The 24,143-nt window shown below is 43.3% G+C and overlaps 1 protein-coding gene and 1 long non-coding RNA gene across 5 annotated transcripts in view; both read right to left on the bottom strand.

The window, feature by feature from the left end:
• LOC112233735 (radixin) overlaps positions 1–24,143 on the bottom strand; it is a 64,200-nt gene extending 40,057 nt beyond the window's left edge. Inside the window, exons 1-2 of one of the 4 annotated variants that reach the window (XM_024401547.2) lie at positions 23,872–24,143; positions 3,469–3,568 (exon numbers count right to left, since the gene is read on the bottom strand). In XM_024401547.2, coding sequence (XP_024257315.1) covers positions 3,469–3,480 — 12 coding nt within the window. In that variant the 5' untranslated portion in view covers positions 3,481–3,568; positions 23,872–24,143. Of the gene's footprint in view, positions 1–3,468; positions 3,569–3,738; positions 3,772–4,077; positions 4,097–23,871 lie in introns of those variants that run through there. The other 3 variants (XM_024401548.2, XM_024401549.2, XM_024401546.1) reach the window with 3 other exon arrangements.
• Positions 291–2,153, bottom strand: LOC112233802. The gene is made up of 3 exons (XR_002950798.2): positions 1,968–2,153; positions 1,230–1,561; positions 291–1,088 (listed from the first exon to the last, which is right to left on the bottom strand). It is a non-coding gene; the product is annotated as an uncharacterized LOC112233802 (long non-coding RNA).

Below are 24,143 nucleotides of genomic sequence, written 5' to 3'. Positions count from 1 at the left end.
GAGAATGCATTCGGCATCATGGCTGCAAGGATGAGGACTCTTGTTCGGCTTATCGAGTGTACCCCTGAAAAGGCTAAAGACATTCTGAAGGCTTGTCTGGCCTTCCACAACTACCTGTCCTCCACAGATGAAGCTCATGAACCGAAAAGCAAGATAAGTGTCTCCCGCTTTTGGGGACACTCCCCTCCCTTCTGGCAACTACCAACCTGGAGAGTGGAAGTGGGTTGTGGCCTGGGGACAACAATCTCCAAGAGCCAGGCAGACTCTCCCGTGCCAGGGCGACACAGCTTGCAAGCGAAACAAGCTCAGGGATCTCTTCACCCCCCCCCGCATGTGTGCAAAAAGACATGGTTAGGAGAGGACAACTCAACCCATGACCAGCCTATCATGCAGAATAGGACTGTTTGGACTGCTCACACACACACCCCTTGATGGAGGCACGCATTCTTTGTGTGCACTGTGAACCAAAGTATTTCGTCCTAAAATGTAGTTTTAATCTTGTTAATGAATTGAAACCACATTTTTATGATGTCTGTGTGCGTTAATTTAGATTGAACTACACCACACAAAAGATAGCCTGTAAGGTCTGCAGCACACAGCTCTTCTCAACATTGTCAGTACTTGATTATCAAATAGAATGCACTGAAACACCTTGTATCGAGATGAAGAAACAGAGCTTTTTCAGCACACCAAAAAATAAACCTTATTCTTGCATCTGGGCTCTGAAAGTAAACCACAATACAACAGTGTCTGCTAAGAACAGACATGTAAACAACACATCAATGAAATATCATTAAAGTGTCAGACAAATGGAATTATTTGAAGAGTAGTACAAATGTGTCTGTGAAAAACAGACACGCAAACAACAAGTGCAAACAACAAGACAAGTGTCTATGGAATAAAATTGTCTAGAATCTGACTCCTGAGATGTCTGAACAACAAGAACAAGTTGTTAATTTCACTGTGGTCCCAGTCGTTCGGTCCATGTCATCTTGAAGTCATGCACAAATTCATGCAGCTGGTGATCGAATTCCAACCAGAGTTTTGTCAATAGTTCATCCAAGAAATCAGCTATAGGTGCCAGGGCTCTGTGGGGAGGATGAGAAAAGGGGGAACATGTTAGGAGTGTCTGTGGTGAGCAGTGTGCATGGTGAGGAGAGGAGGAAAAAACGACAACAAAAGAAAGGAAAGGATATCAGAATAAAGGAGGAGAGTCTGAAATGATTTACCTCTGGGTGGCTCAATGCATGACGTTCTCCAGATCTTGAGATCGGTCTTCGCAACGCCTTTACGAGTGATGTGTTTGAGTCTGCAGCTCTTTTCTCCCTTCTTCTCACAGTCCTGCTACTACTGCTGCTGCTCTGTGGCATTGGTGAGGAGCAAGCCAGTGAGTAGGTATTGGAGGTGGGCCCAGGATAGGTTTTCCCAGGTCCTTCATAGAGATGGTTTTCCATTCTGCACTGCAGCTCAGTGCGGGAGATGGGCTGGGGGTTAATGACCAGTCAGTGCTGGGGAGCAGAGAACAAAACCTAGTGCTGTCCCCATTCACTGGTGTTTGTGCCTTGGAAAATAAAAAAAAGTAGAGGGTTTTTTAGTTCACATAATCAAACCATCCAAAACAACCAATGAACAACATATCAAATATCATTAATCAAGACTAAAATGGACTATAATGTTGCAAATGTTTGAGCAGAGTCGAGTTGGCCTAGCTAGACATTTGCAACATTTTAGCTAGCTGGACCTTGATACCGAACTTTGACGTAGGTGTTACCAATGTGGGAAGCTTATGATTTTCTTTCTCTGACAAAATTATGTTTAATCAAAAAGTTGTAAAGATCTTTAGTTTAATTGGTTGGCTTGCTTGCTTTCTCTACATGAGTATGCTGCTAAGCTAGAGCTAGCTGGCTGGGTTTAGTTCGCAAACATGGCTACTCTTTTCCTCAACTACAATAGAAAATACAACATACCTCATTCTCTGGTGAAGATGGCATGTTGCTTTCCGTCTTGCTTACTTCTGTCCCTCCTTGGCTAAGAAACGCTTGAAGTTGTCGTTTGCCATGTTGAATCACACTGAGTTTTCGGACGAAATCGAGAAAAAGAAACTCTCGCCACCCCTACAGTTGACCAATCGCCAACGAAGGGGTGTAGACTTCAGCTATCGAACTTCGGCTTGCTTCGTCAAAACATTTTGTGTGCACGAACAGATTAACAAAACCCTTAACGAAGACCAAAACTAACCAAAATATCACAAAATGTCTTCATAATATATGCACAAGGAGAAACTAGGAGAGGATGAAAATAGAGAGGGAGGACTAGAAGGACATCAAAAGGTATTGAGAAAATAAAGAGCAGGGGAGAGCGACGGTAGACGTGGAGAGTGGAGGATTAGGTAGAGCCTACATTTTTCTATGTGCTAAGGTAAGGTTGAGGGAAAGGGATGGGTGAGTGAACTTCACACTTGATAATTAGATTTAGTGACTTGGATAATTCCCATTATATTAATGAAAACCGGCTTATGAAATATTTAAAGCCTGCCTGTGTCCCCGGCGGGTGGGCGCAGGCATGCTGGTGTGGAGCAGGGAAAGTAGTGAGGCGAACAAGAGGGGCGACATGTGCAAAACGTTTCAGTAAATCAATAATGCATTAAGTCCCACCATGCCCCACACCATAATCCTACAATGGTGATACATGCTTACAAGCGACACAAATATACAGATGAAGTACACACACAACAAACAAGTACTCACTAACACATACAACCAACCCCCCCCAAAAAAAAAAAGCCTGCAGACACTCGGCCCTCCGTGGAATGAGTTTGACACCTCTAGTTTACAGTGATTGACGGACTATAGAGTGGAGGGTTTACAGTGATTATGTAAACCACAGGGAGACTCTCAGGAGCTCTCAATCAGTCTGTCCCCAAGCTCTGAGCCTGTTACAAACAAAATAAGCGTGTGTGTGTGTGATGTGTGTGTGTGTGTGTGTGTGTGTTCAAAATAAGAGTAAAAGATGCCTTTGCGTTTTCTCCAAACAGGTCTAAAGTGGGTAATCAGGACTCTGTGTTTTTGTTTGTGTGTTGGGGGGTACTGTGTGGTTGTCAGTGGAGGCTGCTGAGGGTAGGACGGCGCAAATGGAATGGCATCGAATAGGCGTGTGATGTATTTGATACCATTCCACTAATTCCGCTCCAGCCATTACCATGAGCCTGTCCTTCCCAATTAAGGTGCCACCAACCTCCTGTGGTGTATGTGAGTGTTTGCTACAGTCAGGTTACTGTGTCCTAACATGTGGCTGCTGTTCTTGGATGGTGTGAAAGATACTTTGGGACAAAGCCTGAGGTGTTGTGGTGGAAAATACATTGTGAAATTCACAACACAACCTGAACATTCACACCTCCTGTAAATATGGTTTTCCCCAATGTGTTTATACATCTACATTTTCATCATTTTTTCCTGAGGTGAGTCTCACCGGTTTGGGCATCTTTGTCCTCTCTCCAGCCTTGCCCTTCTGCTGAGAAAATGCAAAGAAATCGTCCTCCGTCTCGTTGACTCGCCCTGGGCTCCACTGCCTGTAGGAGAGAGCAGATAAGTTATTATTAACACTATAAATAACAAAGAAAAGTACAGATCAGTTACCATTAACACAGAGAAAGAAAAAATGTCAGTGATATAATTGACAGTTCAGGATAAAACTCATGTAAAAAAAACAAATCAAATGTATTGATATAGCCCTTCTTACATCAGCTGATATCTCAAAGTGCTGTACAGGAACCCAGCCTAAAACCCCAAACAGCAAGCAATGCAGGTGAAGAAGCACGGTGGCTAGGAAAAACTCTAGAAAGGCCAAAACGCAGGAAGAACACTAGAGAGGAACCAGGCTAGGAGGGGTGGCCAGTCCTCTTCGGGCTGTGCCGGGTGGAGATTATAACAGAACATGGCCAAGATGTTCAAATGTTCATAAATGACCAGCATGGTCAAATAATAATAATCACAGTAGTTGTCGAGGGTGCAGCAAGTCAGCACCTCAGGAGTAAATGTCAGTTGTCTTTTCATAACCAATCATTAAGAGTATCTCTACCGCTCCTACTGTCTCTAGAGAGTTGAAAACAGCAGGTCTGGGACAGGTAGCACGTCCGGTGAACAGGTCAGGGTTCCATAGCCGCAGGCAGAACAGTTGAAACTGGAGCAGCAGCACGGCCAGGTGGACTGGGGACAGCAAGGAGTCATCATGCCAGAAAGTCCTGAGGCATGGTCCTAGGGCTCAGGTCCTCCGAGAAAGAGAGAGCATACTTAAATTCACACAGGACACCGGATAAGACAGGAGAAGTACTCCAGATATAACAGACTGACCCTAGCCCCCCAACACAAACTACTGCAGCATAAATACTGGAGGCTGAGACAGGAGGGGTCAGGAGACACTGTGGCCCCATCCGATGATACCCCTGGACTTTGCCAAAGCACAGCCCCCACACCACTTGAGGGATATCTTTAACCACCAACTTACCATCCTGAGACAAGGCCGAGTATAGCCCACAAAGATCTCCGCCACGTCACAACCCAATGGGGGGCGCCAACCCAGACAGGAAGACCACATCAGTGACTCAACCCACTCAAGTGACGCACCCATCCTAGGGACGGCATGGAAGAGCACCAGTAAGCCAGTGACTCAGCCCTTGTAATAGGGTTAGAGGCAGAGAATCCTACCGGCCAGGTAGAGACAGCAAGGACCAGACTACACTCAATCATAGGACCTACTGAAGAGATGAGTCTTCAATAAAGACCTAAAGGTTGAGACTGAGTCTGCGTCTCTCACATGGATAGGCAGAACATTCCATAAAAATGGAGCTCTATAGGAGAAGGCCTTGCCTCCAGCTGTTTGCTTAGAAATTCTAAGGACAATTAGGAGGCCTGCGTCTTGTGACAGTAGCGTACATGTAGGTATGTACGGCAGGACCAAATCAGAGAGATAGGTAGAAGCAAGCCCATGTAATGATTTGTAGGTTAGCAGTAAAACCTTGAAATCAGCCCTTGCCAAAACAGGAAGCCAGTGTAGGGAGGCTAACACTGGAGTAATATAATAAAAATATTGGGTTCTAGTCAGGATTCTAGCAGCCATATTTATTACTAACTGCAGTTTATTTAGTGCTTTATCCGGGTATCCGGAAAGTAGAGCATTGCAGGAGTCTAACCTAGAAGTACCAAAAGATAAATTTTTCTGCATCATTTTTGGACAGAAAGTTTCTGATTTTTGCTATGTTATGTAAATGGAAAAAAGCTGTCCTTGACCGTCATATGTTCGTCAAAAGAGAGATCGGGGTCCAGATTAACACCGAGGTCCTTCACAGTTTAATTTGACACGACTGTACAACCAAGATTAATTAAAATCTTGCTCCAAGATGGCATAGCAGTAAGACATCTTTTGTCCTCGTCTTGTCTTGTCCCGTATATATATATACACATATATATATACACATATATATATACACATATATACACACACATATATATATATACACACATATATATATATACACACATATATATATATATATATATATATACACATATATACACACATATATACACACATATATATATATACATACACACACATAATATATACACATATATATATATATACACATATATACACACATATATATATATACACATATATACACACATATATATATACACATATATACACACATACACACATATATACACACATATATATACACACATATATATACACACATATATATACACACATATATATACACACATATATATACACACACACACATACAACTTTCTTCGCATACCTTTTTATATATATTTTTTATTTTCCACAAACTCATCTTCAAAACACTCTCCTGCAACCCGCCTCACCAATTTATATTTAATAAAAAAGAAAGTATTATTTACCTCAAATCTGTAATCCTCCATAGAAGCTAACCAGAAGCTAACCAGAAGCTAACCAGAAGCTAACCAGAAGCTAACCAGAAGCTAGTTAGCTTCTTTACTGGCTAATCGTTAGTATTCAGCTAACCATGGTTTGTGGTCATCAGCTATCCTTTAGCTCGAAAATCTATCGGCAGTTTTGTACGGCGCGGCTCGGACCGGAACATACCGGACCTATTTTTCTCTCCATGTCCCCGGATTTCAACCGCTAACTCTGGACATTTATACCTGGATCTTGCAGCTAGCTAGCTGCTATCCGTGTGACTATCGGCTTACGTCGATTCCGGAGCAAACATCAATTATTCCGGGGCTAGCCAGCTGAAGAGTTCCATCAGTCACTCCTGGGCTACAATCACCTTCACAACTGGACTACCGACGTTATCTGCCCGAGGGAGTTATCCGGCTGGCTCCTCCGGCGCAACGTTACCTGCCCATCTGCGGTCCGCTAATCGTTAGGTCTATTCAGATAGCAGCCGATAAGACAGCTATCGGACAATTTTTTTTATTTGAATTTTTCTTGGGCCTATATAAATATATCTATTGTTTTTTTTTTTGCGAAATGGATTGATCCCCTCTACCACACGGAACCCCACTAATCCTACCGACGGAAACGCACAGGGTGGATAAAAACAGACCTCCATCCTATGCTAGCTTGCTACTGATGGCCTGGCTAGCTGTCTGAATCGCCGTGACCCCAACCAACCTCACTACTCACTGGACCCTTCTGATCACTCGACTAAGCATGCCTCTCCTTAATGTCAATATGCCTTGTCCATTGCTGTTCTGGTTAGTGTTTATTGGCTTATTTCACTGTGGAGCCTCTAGTCCTGCTCACTATACCTTATACAACCTATTAGTTCCACCACCCACACATGCAATGACATCTCCTGGTTTCAATGATGTTTCTAGAGACAATATCTCTCTCATCATCACTCAATACCTAGGTTTACATCCACTGTATTCACATCCTACCATACCTTTGTCTGTACATTATACCTTGAAGCTATTTTATCGCCCCCAGAAACCTCCTTTTACTCTCTGTTCCAGACGACCAATTCTTATTGATTTTAGCCGTACCCTTATCCTACTCCTCCTCTGTTCCTCTGGCGATGTAGAGGTGAATCCAGGCCCTGCAGTGCCTAGCTCCACTCCTATTCCCCAGGCGCTCTCTTTTGATGACTTCTGTAACCATAATAGCCTTGGTTTCATGCATGTTAACATTAGAAGCCTCCTCCCTAAGTTTGTTTTATTCACTGCTTTAGCACACTCTGCCAACCCGGATGTTATAGCTGTGTCTGAATCCTGGCTTAGGAAGACCACCAAAAATTCAGAAATTTTCATCCCAAACTACAACATTTTCAGACAAGATAGAACTGCCAAAGGGGGCAGTGTTGCAATCTACTGCAAAGATAGCCTGCAGAGTTCTGTCCTACTATCCAGGTCTGTACCCAAACAATTTGAACTTCTACTTTTAAAAATCCACCTCTAAAAGCAAGTCTCTCACCGTTGCTTCTGCTATAGACCACCCTCTGCCCCCAGCTGTGCTCTGGACAACATATGTGAACTGATTGCCCCCCATCTATCTTCAGAGCTCGTGCTGCTAGGCGACCTAAACTGGAACATGCTTAACACCCCAGCCATCCTACAATCTAAGCTTGATGCCCTCAATCTCACACAAATTATCAATGAACCAGCAGGTACCTCCCCAAAGCTGTAAACACGGGCACCCTCATAGATATCATCCGAACCAACTTGCACTCTAAATACACCTCTGCTGTCTTCAACCAAGATCTCAGCGATCACTGCCTCATTGCCTGCATCCGTAATGGGTCAGCGGTCAAACTACCTCCACTCATCACTATCAAACGCTCCCTGAAACACTTCAGCGAGCAGGCCTTTCTAATCGACCTGGCCGGGGTATCCTGGAAGGATATTGATCTCATCCCGTCAGTAGAGGATGCCTGGTTATTTTTTTTAAATGTCTTCCTAACCATCTTAAATAAGCATGCCCCATTCAAGAAATTTAGAACCAGGAACAGATATAGCCCTTGGTTCTCCCCAGACCTGACTGCCCTTAACCAACACAAAAACATCCTATGGCGTTCTGCATTAGCATCGAACAGCCCCCGTGATATGCAGCTGTTCAGGGAAGCTAGAAACCATTATACAAGGGCAGTTAGAAAAGCCAAGGCTAGCTTTTTCAAGCAGAAATTTGCTTCCTGCAACACTAACTCAAAAAAGTCCTGGGACAATGTAAAGTCCATGGAGAATAAGAACACCTCCTCCCAGCTGCCCACTGCACTGAAGATAGTAAACACTGTCACTTCTGATTAATCCACTATAATTGAGAATTTCAATAAGCATTTTTCTACAGCTGGCCATGCTTTCCACCTGGCTACCCCTACCCCGGTCAACAGCACTGCACCCCCCACAGCAACTCGCCCAAACCTTCCCCATTTCTCCTTCTCCCAAATCCAGTCAGCGGATGTCCTGAAAGAGCTGCAAAATCTGGACCCCTACAAATCAGCCGGGCTAGACAATCTGGACCCTTTCTTTCTAAAATTATCTGCCAAAATTGTTGCCACCCCTATTACTAACCTGTTCAACCTCTCTTTCGTGTCATCTGAGATTCCCAAAGATTGGAAAGCAGCTGCGGTCATCCCCCTCTTCAAAGGGGGGACACACTCTTGACCCAAACTGCTACAGACCTCTATCTATCCTACCCTGCCTTTCTAAGGTCTTCGAAAGCCAAGTCAACAAACAGATTACCGACCATTTCGAATCTCACCATACCTTCTCTGCTATGCAATCTGGTTTCAGAGCTGGTCATGGGTGCACCTCAGCCACGCTTCAGGTCCTAAACGATATCTTAACCGCCATCGATAAGAAACATTACTGTGCAGCCGTATTCATTGATCTGGCCAAGGCTTTCGACTCTGTCAATCACCACATCCTTATCGGCAGACTCGACAGCCATGGTTTCTCAAATGATTACTCTGACTCTCAAACTACTTCTCTGATAGAGTTCAGTGTGTCAAATCGGAGGGTCTGCTGTCCTGACCTCTGGCAGTCTCTATTGGGGTGCCACAGGGTTCAATTCTTGGACCGGCTCTCTTCTCTGTATACATCAATGATGTCGCTCTTGCTGCTGGTGAGTCTCTGATCCACCTCTACGCAGACGACGCCATTCTGTATACTTCTTGCCCTTCTTTGGACACTGTTAACAACCCTCCAGGCAAGCTTCAATGCCATCCAACTCTTTCCGTGGCCTCCAATTGCTCTTAACCTCTGGTGACGAGCAATCCCGGATCCGGGATTGTAATCATAGCCTCAAACAAATTAGCATAACGCAGCGGACATAAATACCCCTAGAAACTTTTCCTATTCATGAAAATCGCAAATTAAATGAATTAAATATATTCAAACACAAGCTTAGCCTTTTGTTAACAACACTGTCATCTCAGTTTTTCAAAATATGCATTACAGCCAACGCTAGATAAGCATTTGTGTAAGTTTATCATGGCATAATACTATGCTAGGCTCTGCTGGCAGCAGGCAACATTTTCACGAAAATAAGAAAAGCAACCAAATTAAATCATTTACCTTTGAAGAACTTCAGATGCTTTCACTCAGGAGACTCCCAGTTAGATAGCAAATGTTCCTTTTTTCCAAAAAGATCATTTTTGTAGGCGAAATAGCTCCCGTTTGTTCATCATGCTTGGCTGAGAAATCGACCGGAAAATGCTACCACTACAACGCCAAACGTTTTTCAAAATTTGCTCCATAATATCGACAGAAACACGGCAAACGTTGTTTAGGATCCATCCTCAAGGTGTTTTTAACATATATATTCGATAATATATCCGTCGAGGCAATTGGTTTCTCATAAGAAGCGATTGGAAAAATGGCTACCTCAGTATTTTACGCAAGATTTTCTGCGGGAGACACCATGTGACCACTTGCTATATATGGTCCCTTACGTCTATTCTTCAATGGAAATGCGTAAAAAGACATCACAATGCTGTAGACACCTTGGGGAATACGTGGAAAACATAAGCTCATTGGCAGCTCATTCACAGCCATATAAGGAATCATTGGCATGAGGCGGTTTCAAATGCGGCACTTCCTGGTTGGATTTTGATCTGGGTTTCGCCTGTAACATCAGTTCTGTGGCACTCACAGACAATATCTTTGCAGTTTTGGAAACGTCAGAGTGTTTTCTATCCAAAGCTGTCAATTATATGCATAGTCGAGCATCTTTTCATGACAAAATATCTTGTTTAAAACGGGAACGTTTTTCATCCAAACATTTTAATAGTGCCCCCTAATGCTTAACTGGTTTTAAATACAAGTAAAACTAAATGCATGCTCTTCAACCAATCGCTGCCTGCACCTGCCCGCTTGTCCAACATCACTACTCTGGACGGCTCTGACTTAGAATATGTGGACAACTACAAATACCTAAGTGTCTGGTTAGACTGTAAACTCTCCTTCCAGATCCACATCAAACATCTCCAATCCAAAGTTAAATCTAGAATTGGCTTCCTATTTCGCAACAAAGCATCCTTCCATCATGCTGCCAAACATACCCTTGTAAAACTGACCATCCTACCAATCCTCGACTTCGGCGATGTCATTTACAAAATAGCCTCCAATACCCTACTCAACAAATTGGGTGCAGTCTATCACAGTGCCATCCGTTTTGTCACCAAAGCCCCCTATACTACCCACCATTGCGACCTGTACGCTCTCGTTGGCTGGCCCTCGCTTCATACTCGTCGCCAAACCCACTGGCTCCATGTCATCTACAAGACCCTGCTAGGTAAAGTCCCCCCTTATCTCAGCTCGCTGGTCACCATAGCATAGCCTGTAGAACGCGCTCCAGCAGGTATCTCTCTCTGGTCACCCCCAAAACCAATTCTTTCTTTGGCCACCTCTCCTTCCAGTTCTCTGCTGCCAATGACTGGAACAAACTACAAAAATCTCTGAAACTGGAAACACGTATCTCCCTCACTAGCTTTAAGCACCAACTGTCAGAGCAGCTCACAGATTACTACACCTGTACATAGCCCACCTATAATTTAGCCCAAACAACTACCTCTTTCCCTACTGTATTTATTTTATTTATTTATTTATTTTGCACCTTTGCACCAGTGGTTTACTTGCTATATTGTATTTACTTTGCCACCATGGTCTTTTTTTGCCTTTACCTCCCTTATGTCACCTCATTTGCTCACATCGTACATAGATTTGTTTATACTGTATGTTTGTTTTACTCCATGTGTAACTCAGTGTCGTTGTATGTGTCGAACTGCTTTGCTTTATCTTGGCATGGTCACAATTGTAAATTAGAACTTGTTCTCAACTTGCCTACCTGGTTAAATAAAAGGTGAAATAAATTTAAAATTAAAGTACAAAGTTTGCAGCCATACACTTCTTTATGTCTAAAACACAGGCTTCTAGCGAGGATAATTTTGGGGCTTCACCATGTTTCATTGAAATGTATAGCTGTTTGTCATCTGCATAGCAGTGAAAGTTAACATTATGTTTTCGAATGACATCCAATAGGTAAAATATATAGTGAAAACAATAGTGGTCCTAAAACGGAACCTTGAGGAACACTGAAATTTACAGTTGATTTGTCAGAGGACAAACCATTCAAAGACAGTATCAAAAATACATTTTTGGATTGTTCTTATTTTCCTCAATTAAATTGGAAAAAATAGGATGATCGAGCAGCAGTGAGGGCTCTTCGATACTGCACGGTACTGGCTTTCTAAACTAGTCGGAAGACTTCCAGTTTGGTGTGGCGCCATTTCCATTCCAATTTTCTGGAAGCTTGCTTCAGAGCTCGGGTATTTTCTGTATACCGGGGAGCTAGTTTCTTATGACAAATGTTTTTAGGGGTGCAACTGCATCTAGGGTATTGCGCAAGGTTAAATTGAGTTCCTCAGTTAGGTGGTTAATTTTGTCCTCTGACGTCCTTGGGTAGGCAGAGGAAGTCTGAAAGGGCATCAAGGAAAATTTGTGTTGTCTGAGAATTTATAGCACGACTTTTGATGCTCCTTAGTTGGGGTCTGAGCAGATTATCTGTTGCGATTGCAAACGTAATAAAATGGTGGTCCGATAGTCCAGTCCAGGAAGTTATGAGGAAAAACATTAAGATGCACAACATTTATTCCATGGGACAAAACCAGGTCCAGAGAATGACTGGGACAGTGAGTAGGTCCAGAGACATGTTGGACAAAACCCACTGAGTCGATGATTGCTCCGAAAGCCTTTTGGAGTGGGTCTGTGGACTTTTCCATGTGAATATTAAAGTCACCAAAAATTTGAAGATTTTCTGCTATGACTACATGGTCCGATAGGAATTCAGGGAACTCAGTGAGGAATGCTGTATGTGGCCCAGGAGGCCTGTAAATAGTAGCTATAAAAAGTGATTGAGTAGGCTGCATAGATTTCATGACTAGAAGCTCAAAAGACGAAAACGTCGTTTTTTTGTGGGATATGGTCACTACTGTAACCAGGAGGTGAGGCCTCATTTAACACAGTAAATACATCAGGCTTAAACCATGTTTCAGTCAGGCCAATCACATCAAGATTATGATCAGTGATTAATTCATTGACTATAACTGCCTTTGAAGTTTGGGATCTAACATTAAGTAGCCCTATTTTGAGGTGAGGTATCACGATCTCTTTCAATAATGACAGGAATGGAGGAGGTCTTTATTCCAGTGAGATTGCTAGAGCAAACACTGCCATGTTTAGTTTTGCCCAACCTAAATTGAGGCACAGACATGGTCTCAATGGGGATAGCTGAGCTGACTACACCGACTGTGCTAGTGGCAGACTCCACTAAGCTGGCAGGCTGGCTAACAGCCTGCTGCCTGGCCTGCACCCTATTTCATTGTGGAGCTAGAGGAGTTAGAGCCCTGTCTATGTTGGTAGATAAGATGAGAGCACCCCTCCAGCTCGGATGGAGTCAGTCACTCCTCAGCAGGCCAGGCTTGGTCCCGTTTGTGGGTGAGTCCCAGAAAGAGGGCCAATTATCTACAAATTCTATCTTTTGGGAGGGGCAGAAATCAGTTTTCAACCAGCGATTGAGTTGTGAGATTCTGCTGTAGAGCTCATCACTCCCCCTAACTGGGAGGGGGCCAGAGACAATTACTCGATGCCGACATCTTTCTAGCTGATTTACACGTTGAAGCTGTTGCGCTTGGTGATCTCTGACTGTTTCATCCTAACATCGTTGGTGCCGACGTGGATAACAATATCCCTATACTCTCTACACTCGCCAGTTTTAGCCTTAGCCAGCACCATCTTCAGATTAGCCTTAACGTCGGTAGCCCTGCCCCCTGGTAAACAGTGTATGTTCGCTAGATGATTCACTTTAAGTCTAATACTGCGGGTAATGGAGTCGCATATGACTAGGGTTTTCAATTTGTCAGAGCTAATGGTGGGAAGCTTCGGTGTCTCAGACCCTGTAATGGGAGGAGTAGAGACCAGAGAAGGCTCGGCCTCAGACTCCGACTCGCTGCTTAATGGGGAAAACCGGTTGAAAGTTTGTCGGATGAATGAGCGACACCAGTTGAGCATTCCTACAGCATTTCCCTCCAGAAGCCATGAGAACGTTGTCCGGCTGCGGGGACCGTGCGAGGGGATTTATACTAACGTTACTATCTGTACTTACTGGTGGCACAGACGCCGTTTCATCCTTTCCTACACTAAAATTTCCCTTGCGTCTGAAGCTGGGCTTGCAGCACAGCTATCCTCACAGCTATCCTCGTAAGGTGATCGTTCTCCTGTATATTATGAGTACAGCGACTAGTTAGTTAACGACTAATTAGAAGGCATCATGTTAATGTTACTACTTAGCTTCGGCTGATGGAGGTCCTGACGAACCACGTCCTGATAAAGCGTCCGGAGTGAAAAAGTTGAATGAAAAAAAGTTGAGTGAGGGAAAAACTAAAAATATAAATGGTAATTAAAAAGTAAAAACTGTAAAGTTGTCAGGTAGCTAAGTAAGGTTGGCAACAAAACGCACAGCAACACGTAAACAAGTCTGAAAATGGTGACTACATCACATTTCAATTTATTTTGTATTGAGGCAGTTGTAGTGGTTACTACACTTCCCAACTGGAAACATATGCTGGCTCCTGAACAACAACTCCAAACAGTGAAAAGAGAAAATGGGGGGGAACGTACATGGCGGGAGGGAGGGGGAGGGCTCGAGCGCCAGGTAGGCCTTGAAGTAGTCCCTGTGGTGACAGAGCCCTGAGATGGCAAAGGCCAGAAATAGGCTCTGCTAATGAAGTAATGAAAGTCAGCCCAGAGAGATGTGATAGCAGCCAGCCAGGCAGGCAGGGCTGCAGAACTAAGCAGGAAATGAGGAGCAGGCTTACTGAGGAACGGTAATCTGACTCTACCTTTACCTCTCTCTCTCCCTAGCAGAGACTGGGGGAACAGATATACTGCAGTGTGATAGGGGAGGTAGAGAACCCAAGCTGAGCCTGCCCCACTTACCTGGTACAGAGGAGATAAAAGAGTGGACAGAATCACTAGAGAATGATGGAGGAAGAAGGGGCAGAAGCTCCACATTGCTTCCTAACTTAAACTTTCTCCCTAATTGAGCACAAAGGAAGAAAAATAAAAGGTTATTCTAACTTCTGAGTAATAATTACCCTTTTGAAGGACACAGGAACTATTTTAGATAAGGTATTGAGTCCAAATAGACATTTCATGCTATTCCTCTACTTTTTAATCTCCCTTTTATCTCCCTCATAAATTATAGGGTGTAGTCAAGTCCCTGGACTCCCTGCGTTTAGTAGGGCACAACGTTGTGGTACGCTGAGATAGAAATATCAGGCCAGACATGCCTCTCTAACATGTAGAGGAAGCAATCATATCTATTACCGTCCTCAACGTGACACAGGTGCTTAGATTTCATCCCTAGAGCAGGACTGGTTTCTATATATTCTAGCTATATTAGTCTCTATAAAAGGACCTCCGGTGAGTCTTTGGGAGAAAGATGACCTATGATTTCCCCACCCACCTCAGGGCAGCCTTAACCTGCGACTTTGTGAGGTCATTAATTAGCATCCGGTGCCAAATACTTTCACTTTTAGGCAGAGAAAAGCTATAATCTGGTCTGCAGTGTGTGTGTGTTACCTGACCCCTCCATTCACCAAATCCTGAGCGTCACTCTCAAAACGGATACAGCTTCCAGGTCACCATTCATGCAGAAAGTAACAGGCTCTGCTCTCCACACACATTACTCTTTCATCGCTCTCCCTTTGTATTTTTCTTTCGCTCTCTCTGACGCAGTAGCTTTTAACAGGACATGGCTTATAGCTCTCATAAAACTAGTTACAGGCATCTAAGTGACAAGCCTTTTCCACACCCTGTCAGTGTACTCCTCACAAATCCTGTTTCCCTCCTCTCCGTTACCTTGTTCCCCTCTCATTTCATACTTTCACTGCAGTGGTACAAGCGAGTGGAGAAGGCCTGCTGAACACATGGGCCAATGGGTTTGCGGGGTGTGTGTGTGTGTTTACAGATCTGATGGCCACATCTCCAGTTGTGGTGTGAGTGAAACTACAGAGGGTATACAAACAAAAGAAGATGTAGAACCCACTACAACAACAAGAAACTGTACTAGGCTCTCCTTATGGGGGCATTACAATTTCCAGAGAGTTGGGTGAAAGGCTCACAAGAGTGACACTGTGTTTGATCTCTGTCATGACCTCGCCTGATGGTTCCAAAGTAAAGTTCACCCCCCCAAAAGATATTACACATCAAACCTTGTTACTTTTGCCAAGCCCATCAAGAAAGACCCTGATTGGCTAACCACTGCTCCACACACAGTGCTTTTAACAGTGTTTTCAACTTATATATTTAACACACATTATTACATCGTGCATGTTCATTTACACAGTATTCAACATGTCCTCTTGGTTCACATCTTGCTGCTACGCCACCATGTCTATGTCAGTTATCATTTAGGTCATTTGAATATCTTCGTCATTGATGTAAGGGCTTAGTTATCTAATGTTGATGGGGCATATTAACCTGTTTTATAAGGATACTCCTGAATCAAATCAAAGTTTATTTGTCACGTGCACCGAATACAAAAGGTATAGACCTTACAGTGAAAATGCTTACTTACAGGCTCTAACCAATAGTGCAAAAAGGGTATTAGATAAACAATAGGTAAGTAAAGAAATAAAACAGTAGCGAGGCTATAAAAGTAGCGAGGCTACATACAGACACTGGTTAGTCAGGCTGATTGAGGTATGTGGGTACATGTAGATATGGTTAAAGTAACTAGATATGGTTAAAGTGATCACTATGATCAATAATAGTTTTTCTTAAGTGTACCTTTAACAGAGCTGACATTCAAGTGCCTTCACCCTATTGCTTACCCCTATCAAGTTGTTTCAGATCTACACAATTGCCTAGGGAGGAGGGTTTACGGTTTCTTCTGGACAAGGCATAACTGTACTGGCCCAATTAGCACATGCCCTAGAGATATCCCTTACTGGGACAGTGGTTAAGGTGTTTGTCATTGGTGTTAGTGGCCTTGGTTTGCGACCCACTTGGGGAATCCCCCTACGCTCACATTCTTAGCAATATACACTGCTCAGAAAAATAAAGGAAACACTTAAACAACACAATGTAACTCCAAGTCAATCCCACTTCTGTGAAATCAAACTGTCCACTTAGGAAGCAACACTGATTGACAATACATTTCACATGCTGTTGTGCAAATGAATAGACAACAGGTGGAAATTATGGGCAATTAGCAAGATACCCCCAATAAAGGAGTGGTTCTGCAGGTGGTGACCACAGACCACTTCTCAGTTCCTATGCTTCCTGGGTGATGTTTTGGTCACTTTTGAATGCTGGCGGTGCTTTCACTCTAGTGGTAGCATGAGACGGAGTCTACAACCCACACAAGTGGCTCAGGTAGTGCAGCTCATCCAGGATGGCACATCAATGCAAGCCGTGGCAAGAAGGTTTGCTGTGTCTGTCAGCGTAGTGTCCAGAGCATGGAGCCGCTACCAGGAGACAGGCCAGTACATCAGGAGACGTGGAGGAGGCCGTAGGAGGGGAACAACCCAGCAGCAGGATCGCTACCTCCCCCTTTGTGCAAGGAGGACACTGCCAGAGCCCTGCAAAATGACCTCCAGCAGGCCACAAATGTGCATGTATCTGCTCAAATGGACAGAAACAGACTCCATGGGGGTGGTATGAGGGCCCGACGTCCACAGGTGGGGGTTGTGCTTCCAGCCCAACACCGTGCAGGACGTTTGGCATTTGCCAGAGAACACCAAGATTGGCAAATTTGCAACTGGCGCCCTGTGCTCTTCACAGATGAAAGCAGGTTCACACTGAGCACATGTGAGAGACGTGACAGAGTCTGGAGACGCCGTGGAGAACGTTCTGCAACATCCTCCAGCATGACCGGTTTGGCGGTGGGTCAGTCATGGTGTGGGGTGGCATTTCTTTGCGAGGCCGCACAGCCCTCCATGTGCTCGCCAGAGGTAGCCTGACTGCCATTAGGTACCGAGATGAGATCCTCAGACCCCTTGTGAGACCATATGCTGGTGCGGTTGGCCCTGGGTTCCTCCTAATGCAAGACACTGCTAGACCTCATGTGGCTGGAGTGGGTCAGCAGTTCCTGCAAGAGGAAGGTATTGATGCTATGGACTGGCCCGCCCGTTCCCCAGACCTGAATCCAATTGAGCACATCTGGGACATCATGTCTCGCTCCATCCACCAACGTGGCGTTGCACCACAGACTGTCCAGGAGTTGGCGGATGCTTTAGTCCAGGTCTGGGAGGAGATCCCTCAGGAGACCATCCGCCACCTCATCAGGAGCATGCCCAGGAGTTGTAGGGAGGTCATACAGGCACGTGGAGGCCACACACACTACTGAGCCTCATTTTGACTTGTTTTAAGGACATTACATCAAAGTTATATCAGCCTGTAGTGTGGTTTTCCACTTTAATTTTGAGTGTGACTCCAAATCCAGACCTCCTCCATAGGTTGATAAATTTGATTTCCATTGATTTTTTGTGATTTTGTTGTCAGCACATTCAACTATGTAAAGAAAAAAGTATTTAATAAGAATATTTCATTCATTCAGATCTAGGCTGTGTTATTTCAGTGTTCCCTTTATTTTTTTGAGCAGTGTATGCTAATGTCATTAGGTCCGAGGTAGTAGTGTTGCTTCTGATAGAAACATACCCAGAACATGGTTGCCATATTCTCAGAAATGTGTATATTTACAGTAGCATGTCTGTACTCTCACATTTGCCATTTAAGCAATGATGCCAGTTATACCAAAACAATAAACACAGAGTTCCATCTCCAACTTTTAATGTGGAAAAATAGACAAATTGCAACAGAATCACTTCGGACCAGTATTGGGGGTAATATATTACTTTTATAGTTAGGCCCTGTCCAGAAGGGACCTTAACCCCTCCTCAATAGCAGTGGGGTAAAGTATTTTATTTTAATTTATTTAACTAGGAAAGTCGATTAAGAACAAAATCTTATTTACGATGACGGCTTACCAAAAGGCAAAAAAGCCTCCTGCGAGGACAGGGGCCTGGGATTCAAAAATATTTTTTAAATAAATATGTTACGGATACAAGTATCCTGTGTGTGTATCCTGTGTGTGTTTCTTTTCTCTCCTTCTCCCCTCACAGGTGAACATCATCACTCCCCAATCAGTCAACAATCAATCATCAATCAGAAGACACACCTCCTCCTGTTTCCTACCCTATCACAGTTCCTTTCCCTTGGTTTAAAAACCCCATCAGTTGTTTGCTCTGGAGCTCAATCTCTCTGTAAATGCCATGTATGTAGATCTCTGTGTTTCACTCTCTCTTTGTGTCTTAACCTCTCTTTTGTTTGAGCACCTCCAAATCACTTTGTCATCTCCTGTGAGTATTGTTTTTGGTTATGGTGTTTGTTTGATTGCTGGTGGGAAAAGGGGAAACCAAGACAAGTCGCCCATGGGCATACACTACCCGTAGGTAGACTTTGTTAAAAACACTAGTTAGAACTGGGCGGACCACCCACTGTATTTTTGGTTAGTTAGTTAGCTGTTGTTAAAATAGGCTAGTCTAGCTTAGGGGTGTTTTGGATGCTTATTGTTTCTTTCCTTGGGTCCAGCTCAGCCCCTTTTCCTGCTCCCCCCCATTACCCATGTGTTTTACAATAAACCCTGAGTTTGACGGTATAATTTCAGTTGTCGTGGTTATTTCGTTCACACTTTTACTTTGTCACAATTATAATTTGCATGAGTTATGTTATGGGTCTCATTACCATCCCCCCTAGACTGTCGGGCCAAAAGGGATTCGTAATAAAATACAATATAAATATAGGACAAAACACACATCACAACGAGAGACAACACTACATAAAGAGAGTAAAAACACATTAAAGTACTACTTAAGTCGTTTGGAGGTATCTGTACTTTATACTTTATATTTTTGGCAACTTTTTTTGACAATGCCTCTTACATTTTGAACGCTTAGCAGGACAGGAAAATGGTCCAATTCACACACTTATCAAGATAACATCTCTGGTCATCCCTACTGCCTCTGATCTGATGGACTCAAACACAAATGCATCGTTTGTAAATTATGTCTTGAGTTTAGGAGTGTGCCTCTGGCTATCAATTAAAAAAAAAATTTAAATCATTTTTACTTTAGTCATTTTCAATTAAGGTACACTATAGTGAAGAGAAGTGGACAACCATTCAAATGAGTGGATTCGGCTATTTCCGCCACACCCGTTGCTGACAGGTATATACAAATCGAGCACACAGCCATACAATCTCCATAGACAAACATTGGCAGTAGAATGGCCCGTACTGAAGAGCTCAGTGACTTTCAATGTGGCACGTCATACTGTAGGATGTCACCTTTCCAACAAGTCAGTTTGTCAAATATCAGCCCTGGTCAACTGTGCTTTTATTGTGAAGTGGAAACAGCTCAGCCACGAAGTCATGGGCCACACATGCTCACAGAGCAAGACTGCCAAGTGCTGAAGCGCGTAGCAGGTAAAAATCGTGTCTTCGGTTGCAACACTCACTACCGAGTTCCAAACTGCCTCTGGAAACAACGTCAGCACAAGAACTGACTGTTATCTGGAGCTTCATGAAATGGGTTTCCATGGCCGAGCAGCCGCACACAAGACTAAGATCACAGTGCGCAATGCCAAGTGTTGTCTGGAGTGGTGTAAAGCTTGCCGCCATTGGACCCCGGAGAAGTGGAAACGCGTTCTCTGGAGTGATGAATCATGCTTCACCATCTGGTGGTCCAACAGACTAAACTGGGTTGGGCAGATGCCAGGAAAACGCAACCTGCCCAAATGCATTGTACCCCATATTGTAGTTTGTAGGATCTGAACAATTTGGTGCCCTGAGAACAGAGTTGCCATGTTCGCTGTTTTCCCGCTAAATTAGGCTCATTTGAAAACGATTTTGCAGGTGACAATGTAATTGTTGCAGGTTTCTGGGCTACTTCTAAGTTGCACCGTGGCCGTCATGGCATTCCTCTTAAATATAGATTTCACTGTGACCTGCTGCTGAGGCAGTGAGGCAGGCTATTGATGAGTGAGTGGTGGGTCGGACCGGAGGTGTGTGTGTGAGCAGCACGCATGCATGTTGTGACAACTTATTACCAGTTGACAGTGGCAGATTTAGACATAGGCAGCCGCTCAGGGCGGCATCTTCCCAGGAGCGGCATGGGGCGCCCGCACAAAATAAACTAAAATATATATATTCCGAAAGGTGACTTTTGCGTGGTCGGTTTTCTATCGCTCCTTTGCACGGCACGTCAATGATATCATGTCACTGTTTGGGAATGCGGGTCAATTAACCTTGTCGGAGTGGGCTCGCTGGGAAGGTCTGCCACTCAGAAGTACGAGATGGGGAGGGGGCAGGGGTAGGTTGACCTCAGGTCTCCCAACTGGAAGCCCGAGGTAGGGGGAGAATCTATCAAATAGCACACCTCTAACTTTGTACAGTACTAAAGCAATTAGTTGTGCAATATAGTTTGTATTTTTTGTTTGAAGTGCAGTAGTGTAATAATCAGGTTGTCTTCTTTATAAGTGTGTTATTCTAGTTGTGTATTTGTGGGATATAGGATTTGTTCCATTTAGTTTTATTTGTGTGGTTTTTGTTAGGAATAGGGTAATAGTGTAATCATTTATATACTACAACTTGTTTCCATTTGTCTTTGCTACTTCTTTTTGATATTTATGAGTCTTATTTTTGTATATATATATTTATATAGTTTTAAATGTTATGATTATGTGTGTTCCAAATGTCTGAATATAAATTACAGTTAGTTCAGAATTTGAAGGGGGGGGGGTCACCCAGGGAGCCATACAAGCTAGAACAGCCACTGCCAGTTGTATGTAGGCTATTTAGATTTGAAAATTGTCATTATGGAGACACCACTCTTTAAACATAAACCATTAATATGCTAAAGCTGATGCACATCAAGAAATAATGGAGACAAAGCACTGGAAAAATACTTTGGGCACACTAGATGAAGTCGGCCGTAGTTGGTTTAAAGTGCAGTCTAATGTTTAATGCTTAAAGAAAACGGTATCAAGCGAAGTGCTTATGCATGCTTAGCTCTTGGATATTGGGGAAATTTGAAATGGAGGTTATGAAACTTCCTCATGTGGCTCTTTTTATGGAGAAAGTCCTCAATGAAACTGACAGTAGGCAAAATCTGAGGAATGATACATTTGCCTCTGTTGGTCATCAAGTAGCCAATTAATGTATATGCCATTGTCGGCTACCATTTGATACAATAAATATGAAATGACAATATCACTGGAGTCATTGCAAATCAATTTGTGCCACTTGTGTAGCCAATTTAATAAATAGCCTTAAACTTCAGTTTATTGTTGTTGTAGCCTTGTCTTATTATGCAATTATTAATGGACATGTTTGGTTAATTAAATTGGAAATTATCAAAGCTCTATCGCAATTGTTAGAATGCAATAGATTGACGGTAATAGCAGTCAGATTGTGCTACAGGTAAAACAAATTCTAAAATATAAACACTGGCTGTTGACAAGCATATTCAGTTCATATACATATTATTAATATTTATTTCAGTCATTGAAATAACCCCATCCTCAGTAGCCTATTCCAGCAGGCTATCGGGAAACAAACACTTCTTACCTCTTAATCGCCTCGTTATTCATGTTGAATAAATTAGTCAGTTAATTTGAACTAAGCAAGCTGTTAAATTGTTCAGTTTTCATCATGCCTATGTAGCCGATGTGAAATGGCTAGCTAGTTAGCGGTGGTGCGCGCTAGTGGTGTTTCAATCGGTGACATCACTTGCTCTGAGACCTTGAAGTAGTGGTTCCCCTTGCCCTGCAAGGGCCGTGGCTTTTGTGGAGCGATGGGTAACGGTGCTTCGAGGGTGACTGTTGACGTGTGCACAGCGTTCCTGGTTCGCGCCCAGGTCGGGGCGAGGGGACGAACGTAAAGTCTATACTGTTACATGTAGATCTTGTGTAGGCTAAATGAGATGTAGGCCTTGTTTAACCAAGTTTTCCTTGCTCAGAGATTGAGATCCTCTGTCCAACTCTCCTGTCAGATGTATCTACAGTTATGCACATGCGCAAAGGGGATTTATTTACAATTATAAACCTGGTTCGAGCCCTGAATGGTGACTGGTTGAAAGATGTGATATATCAGACCATATACCATGGGTATGATTAAACATAACTTTTTAATGTTCTAATTATGTTGGTCACCATTTTATAATAGCAATAAGGTACCCCAGGGGTTTGTGATATATGGCCATTATACCACGACTAACAGCTGTATCCAGGCACTCCACGTTGCATCATGCATAGCTGTGCTATATTAGCCATATACCATACCCCCTTGTGCAAATGATCTGGTGAGATTAATAAGGGCGAATTGTCTCTTCTCTTGCCACATATTCAAATTCCTTTTATGTCATGTCATTGCTTGCAATAATTATAATTTTGAAACCCAAATTTAGCTTTAAACCCAAGTTACTATTATATTCCTTCTTATTTGTCTCGATAACTCTATGGAAAAAGGGTTTATTGTGTAAATATGGCAACACCTCTCTTGATGTGAAAAAATTCATAAATGGTCTAGTTTTCAGACCTTTTGGGACGGTTTTGAATGGTCATTGGGCTAGACATGTTAGCTTAATTAACCTGGCAACCCTGCCTGAGGAGACAAGTCAAATTTGAATTAAGTTACTAACACGAAAAGAAATCTAAAGCCCAAGAAAAACACTCCACTGGCAAGCTATTTTGAGGACCCTGGTCGCAAGAGTGCAAAAAGAAACAGCTGTTACAAATGCTGCATATAATCACTTGCAACAAAGTTGCACAACGTTGTTTCCACTATGCCACAATGGGGAGCATGTCCATGAATCTCAAATTATATATATTTCTAAATAAACACTTAAATCCTTATCTATGCCAGTACAATTAATTAAATGTAACGTTTTAAAGTGTATGAAGTTTCCAATTAGCTTAATGTTGAGTCACAGTAGCCTAAGGGTGCAACACTAGTCATGAAGCGCTTATCTAATTAGATAACTTTTGAAATGTTTTGCGCTTACAATGTTGATCTATTGTCGATGGACCTCAGTAATGCTCTTGAATGAAATGTGGAACATGATACCAAATATTTACACAATTACATCAAAAAAATGGGATTAATACCAATATGCATATAGAGCGCACGTAGGCTATACTTAGGTAGGCAACAAGCCTGCGTAACGACGACAAACAGCCACGGTCGAGCACAGGGCAAATCCTCTTCATTCTGAGCTGTTTAGGAGCCACCAGCGAAGAAATACACACAGTAAAAACTCACCTCAGTAGATGGACTGCGTTCAGAAAATGGTAAACTGGGTCCACAGGGTAGTCTACTTTATATATCCAACGCGACCAAAATAGATCGATTTGTTTACCGTTAAGACACTCCGCTGTTTCTCAGCCTTGGTATGGAGTGTGATGTATGAAGCGACTGAGCCAGTTTCACCGCCGGGCAAGAGAGGAGGTGTAGACAGTCAATATGGCCGTCGAACTTTACCGTGCGACGCGAGGCGTGGTTGAGCCGGGGGCATAACGTGTGCCGCGAAATTC

The sequence above is a fragment of the Oncorhynchus tshawytscha genome, linkage group LG03 (genome assembly GCF_018296145.1).
Source record: "Oncorhynchus tshawytscha isolate Ot180627B linkage group LG03, Otsh_v2.0, whole genome shotgun sequence".
Lineage (NCBI taxonomy): Eukaryota > Metazoa > Chordata > Actinopteri > Salmoniformes > Salmonidae > Oncorhynchus > Oncorhynchus tshawytscha.
This window is presented reverse-complemented; position numbering and strand designations above follow the sequence as displayed.